General features: G+C 38.2%; 1 protein-coding gene across 3 annotated transcripts; it reads right to left on the bottom strand.

Moving 5' to 3' along the window:
• Positions 1–224: 224 nt before the first annotated feature.
• Positions 225–5,287, bottom strand: LOC124139382 (cytochrome P450 26B1-like). 3 transcript variants are annotated; one of them, XM_046506415.2, is made up of 5 exons: positions 4,907–5,287; positions 4,157–4,654; positions 3,557–3,961; positions 3,034–3,169; positions 225–2,212 (listed from the first exon to the last, which is right to left on the bottom strand). In XM_046506415.2, exons 1-5 carry the CDS (start codon positions 5,225–5,227, stop codon positions 2,163–2,165), a joined length of 1,410 nt encoding a protein of 469 aa, XP_046362371.2. In that variant the 5' UTR covers positions 5,228–5,287; the 3' UTR covers positions 225–2,162. The 3 variants fall into 3 exon arrangements, with proteins under 3 accessions (XP_046362371.2, XP_046362370.2, XP_046362369.2); XM_046506414.2 differs by having other exon boundaries at positions 2,710–3,169; positions 4,907–5,267; XM_046506413.2 differs by having other exon boundaries at positions 225–3,169; positions 4,907–5,262.
• Positions 5,288–5,732: the final 445 nt, after the last annotated feature.

Genomic DNA, 5,732 nt, shown 5'->3' on the forward strand with positions numbered 1-5,732 from the left:
CTAATTTTAGTTCGTTATATCCGTAGTGTGTTATAAGCATGTACAGCAAATGGTCGGGGCAAATAAATAAGTTCGTTATATCCGTCAGTTCGTTATAAGCTTGTTCGTTATAAACGTAGATTACTGTATATGGCATATACATGGTATACATCTTCTATTATACATATAAACAGTGTATCTACAAATACCACTTGAATAACGTCTTGATATTGTTGAAATATTACCTGTAAAGTGTTTGAACAAAAATCGAAAATGTATAAAATCTCTTTTCCAGTTAACAGAGCAGTTGGTATGTTCATGGTGTTATTTAACTATCATCTGCCCAGGATCAAAGTGATAAAACTGTTTACATCAATCTTAAGAGTAACATCAGGCCAACTTGATGATGCTGGTACCACTAGACATATGATGACTGGCATATTGACCAAGTTAAAGTGATCACTGTCACCATGTAAAGAACGCTGTGAGATGAATACTGTTCAAATCAATGCCACTTAGGTAATCACCAACAAGCTTGAAACAGTACAATTTTCTGACCTGACACTTGGCAATATATAGGTTAAGTTTATTTCAGTATCAAGGCCCAAGTACAATATAGATACATGTATTATATACAAAGTGGTGGTACAATATCAAGAGGTGCACAGTGCATTTAAAGTACAAATTAGAATATATATGAAGAACGTAAAGATAGGGCATCTTTAATGTATTTAACACATAATGACAATGTGTTAATGTTAGTTTGTAGTAAAGTTCTGAGAAAATATTATTTTTTTAAGTTGGTGTAGGGAAAATATGTGTGTCTTTAAATATCAAAAAGTGGGCATACGAACAAAGAATGTAACACATCTGCTATAATATTTTTACTGATAGGACAAAACCTAAGGTTCCTAGGTTCACCTTTCCTCCTCGCTATATTATTCATAATTTGTAATTCATTAATTTTAATGATGTTAAATATCATCTTTGATCTCTTTGGTGTATACGAAGTAAATATGACTTCATAGTGGAGTAAAAATCTAAATATGAATGCTCATTCAGCTTTGAAAAAAGAGATTGAACTAAATAGCCTAGAACGCTTTGTTGAAATTCTAAAATACTGACACATTTCACACATAATTAAAACCATATGAACAAAGTACTTTTTCGGTATTTGAGACCCATGTAATTCTGCCTTGCTCGTCCAATCTCAACATTTCATAAAATGTCATTTGGATACCTAGTATCCGGCATACTTAAAAGTTTACACCAATGCGTCTTGTGAGTGAATAACAATATTTATTAAAACGACCACACGCACTTGAAACAGCTGCAGTAGTAGAAGATTTGTAAACACCTTGAACATATTTACAATATTTACAAGAAACTGTTTTTATGCCTCCCATTTATGCCAACCCCATACCTCGGATGAATACAACAGGTGTATTTGAGAATCAAACATTTTAAAGTTAAGAGTGGGAGCAAGATTTTTTAATTTTGACCGAACTTTTTTATAGGGAAAAGAGCTCCTTTAATAAAGATGTTAATATTTGCAATTTTAGCAACTGTTGTCTTAGAATACATATCATGAATAATAGGCAGAATTTTGAAAGATAGTAGATTGGTCACTTATCACTCACCTTAAAGCTGGAAAGCACATCATTCCCCATTTAAAGACATGTTCTCTTGCTAGCTCCTGATATATTGGTTGTAGTGTAACATTTCTCAATGATCTCAAGAGAGTGGTACGTTGGAAGTGCTCTCTCCTTAATCAACGAGAAACGAAAGTTGACCAAGGGGTTGGCATTTTTATCCGATGTGTAAGGGTATCCACAGATAAGAATTTGAACAAATTGAAACTAGAGCGAGAAAATATTAATTGAAGTATCTCTCTTGGCCAAACACATCAATATCTGATTTCTTTGAAAAATGGAACTTTGTAGATTGGGTAGCTGTGTTTTCATTTCTTTTTGTAATCTCAAGATGGTGGTACGTTGGAAGTGATCTCCCCTTAATCATTGAAGCGAAACGAAAGCTGACCAGTTGGTAAGCATTATATCTTCAACTCTTAAGGGTATTAACAGATCAGAATTTGTACAACTAGAAACTTAAATGATAATGAAATAGCTTTTTCAATATCTGATTTCTTTTAAACTGGAACTTAGCAGATAAGCCTAGAGGCATTAACTTGTGTGATAATATCTCCAATAAAAGACTTTTCTCTTGTTAATACCTGCAAGAGAGAAGCATACAGGTAAATGTAAAGATTATGCATAAAGGAGTTTAGTCACGCATGCCAATATGGGTAGCTCTCTGTAATTGGCCAAAATGGGATTTGGATTAGCTTAGTGGTTAGAGCGTTCACTTGGGACCCCGAAGGACTGGTTTTGATTCCTAACATGGTTCCTGCTTTGATACGGCTCGAATATTGCTACCTGGGGATAAAACCAAACTCACTCCCTAACTCACTACAGGTCAAAATGACAAATGCCTTTGCATCACTGTTATTCCTTAGAAATCTGAGAAGCTATGATCTAACTGACATATTCTTAACGATTCTTGCTTGCTCACTAAATAATTAGTATAGAGCACCATTCAATGATCGGAATTTCCAGATAAAGATTTTAGTACCATAACTGCAAGCACTGGATGTTATAGCACAAATCAATAGGTAAATGCAGAATCACAATCATGACTAAATATATTGTGTCAGTGATTGATGGCACTTACCAAGATTAACAAGTGGACAGACCAATCTAGTTCAGAGCTGAAATCTTGGGATCAGTCTCCTATATGTATTATGTGGGAATATATCACGTGATTCAAGGAAGTCTACACTTTTTGTTTTGTCCTCACGAAGGTGAAAGGTCACAGGGAGATCATCGGAAGGCTTTGTCACTGGAAAGTAGGAAATCTTAGGGTTTTTGTTTTTTAGTTCCCATTTGCATGTCTTTATCAGTTCCACAATGAAGATTTTCACAAACATCCTGGCAAAATTTTCACCAGGACATGCTCGGGCACCTGCTCCAAAAGGAATGTAGTGAAACCGTTTACCACTCAAACGTGTCTTTTTGTCCATTTCATCCCAGCGTTCAGGTTGGAATTCCTCTCTGTCTTCAAAGAGTTTGGAGGTTTGATGCGTGTCCCGAATACTGTAGATCACAGACCATCCCTCTGGAATCTGGAAGCCCTGTGGATGGAAATCAAGAGTGTATGAGTGAGTTTGCCTTTGCAACCAGCATGAACTGGCTATTTCGGACCAGAAATCTTAGCTGAAGTTCAAGAGATCTCAATTATCGTCTTGATGTTAATGACTTGTAAGACTATACATTCCTTGTCTGTTTCAACAAAGTCTTTATCGTCAAAGACATTCGTCAGGTATTCCAGCATTAAACTGACATACACCTCAGAACAGTTAGGAATCAATAATTAAACGGCCTAAATTCTCGACCAGGCCTATGCACTCAATAAACTTCAATTTGTCCACAACTCCTTAGGATTAGATGTATATAATGAGCAGAACTAGATTTTATCAAAAACAAGTGAAAGTGACGCTGTCTTAATCTTTTCCATTTACCTCAATCTCCATCGTTTTCTTGACCCTCCTGAAGCCACCACCAACAGGCGGATACACTCTGAGCACCTCCTTCACCACGTGATCTACGTAGGTCAGCTTCTTTAAACTGTCAAACGTCAGCTCATCTTCAGAATTCAACAGTCCGTTTTCGGCCAGTTCTTCTTCGATTCGTTTTCGGACACCATCATCTTTACCTAAAGCCAGTAGTGTTGAATTTGACGTGCTGGAACTGGTGTCGTTTCCTGCAAACCATAATTCCAAGATGGCATCTGCCATTTCGTCTGCTGTGAGTGAAGCGGTCGTTTCATCGAGAGTCTTCAGTTCATCAACCAGGGACCAGTGTGGCGTCTCTGTCTGAAGTCTTTTCTTAATTTCTTTTATGAGCTGTTTACGTGCTTTTAGACCCTAAAATGATTGAAAAGCATTGAGTTTGAATGTAACAAAAGCGTTAATGCTTGTGTTAAATATGGAACTTCCCCGAAGGTCAGGAAAACGTCTATACAGAGCTTCACTGCCTTATTGTGGTAACCTATGCATATAATAAATTGCTTTTTGTAAAAATATAGTCTTACGCCTGTTTTACTTATAAATAGATACAACCTTGGACAGTCCTGAGCCAGGTAGTTCCCATGGCAATGAGAACAGGTTGCCGGTGAAAGTCTTGAAAGAGTTGATAATGGACTGTAGTTTCTGATCATCGACATCAAATCCAATAAGGATGTTGGCAGCAACTGACATCGCCAACCTTTTGCAAATATCTGTACCAAGTTGTTCTCCCTTGTTGCACCAGTCCAAAATATGCCTTCTGACAAGTTTTTGAATGCTTTGAACATGCCCATGTAAAGCTGCAGGAGCTAAAGCCTTGAGGAGTAGCTTCTTCCTGATCCTGTGACTTTCAGGAGTTGCACTCAGAAGTCCACCAGGCCCCAGTAGACGCTTGAGTGATTTTGGATAGCTGCTCTCAACGGTAGTGTGTTCCCCCATCAACATATGGCGTACATTGTCAGCGCCGATGATTCTGATGGTAGGTTGTCCCAGTAGGTGAGTTTTGTATACGTGGCCGTACTGTTCCCTCCGAGACAGGTAGTAGTCAGAACCCTAAAGTAGAGACAATTGTCCTTGTTAGTTCGGACACCACGTAATCTGGGTGATTACTGTGTTTGTTTACAAATAATTTGATCTGTGTATCCTGAAGATTGGTAATTGAGATCATTTTACTACTTGAAACGGCAATGAGAGGAAACTTGTTAAATTGACTGTCGTACAAGACACAAAAATCTATTTGGCCTTGATTAAATCTTAAACCAATCCACACATGAAAATATTTAATGCTTTCTTAGCATGACTTACTTTAGTTATCAAGGACAGTGTTTCGCCCACCAAAGGAAAGCCCATAGACCCTGGGGGGAGAGGCAGTTTGCTGCAGGGATCCCCGGCATGCTTGTAATACTGACGCCACAGCCAAGTTGCCACGATGACCACGAGAAAGGACCACACCAAGAACCTCAAGACGTCATCGAGGATAGCGTCATGGTCGTCCAAGGGGAAGTCCTGGTCCCTTTTCTTCAGCTCACTGAGGATAGTACGTCTATAGATTACGTCTTGCTTTTGACGCCCATACTGTTGATAATATTGGTTTAACTGTATTACCAGAATGTGTTTCTGTCTCATACTTTCACATGTGCTCTTGTGAATTCAAGTTTTTCATGTATCTCTGTTGTTGCAGTTAAATACAGTAAAGGCTACCAACCACGTCTCTGTTAGTTGTCTCTATCGTCTTTGTGGCCTCAATAAGCTATTTTAACTGTAAATTTTTAAGCTATCATTATGGTGGCAGCGGTAAGAAGCTATTCTCTCTCTGTATATGTGAGAAGCTGTGCTAGTTGTTCTAGTATATGCAACTGATGAACTCGAACTGGATCGCGTTTAGAGGACATGTGCTTCTCTATTTGGAGTGAACTGTAGCCTGTAAACTATGTCTGCTGACTGAGCTGACATGCTCTCACTGCATAACTGATATGTCAGATGCTGAAGACATTCCTGTTGCACAACCTCCTACCGTAAATTCTCCAAATATGGCACAAGCTCCTCCTCTACCACTGGTTATCAATACCAATCTCAGACTCCCTCCTGAACTGAACCTGCATACTGGTAATCTCCCTGAGAATTTTAGGAT

Source organism: Haliotis rufescens, unplaced genomic scaffold (assembly GCF_023055435.1).
Source record: "Haliotis rufescens isolate VD_foot unplaced genomic scaffold, xgHalRufe1.0.p SCAF_27, whole genome shotgun sequence".
Taxonomy (NCBI): Eukaryota; Metazoa; Mollusca; class Gastropoda; order Lepetellida; family Haliotidae; genus Haliotis; species Haliotis rufescens.

Coding starts and splice junctions, on each gene's coding strand:
- LOC124139382 (XM_046506414.2), bottom strand. CDS start 5,227: ATGAGACAGAAACACATTCTGGTAATACAGTTAAACCAATATTATCAA. Junction 4,655..4,906: donor CACTGTCCTTGATAACTAAA/GTAAGTCATGCT, acceptor TCTCTACTTTAG/GGTTCTGACTACTACCTGTC. Junction 3,170..3,556: donor AGAAAACGATGGAGATTGAG/GTAAATGGAAAA, acceptor TTCCATCCACAG/GGCTTCCAGATTCCAGAGGG.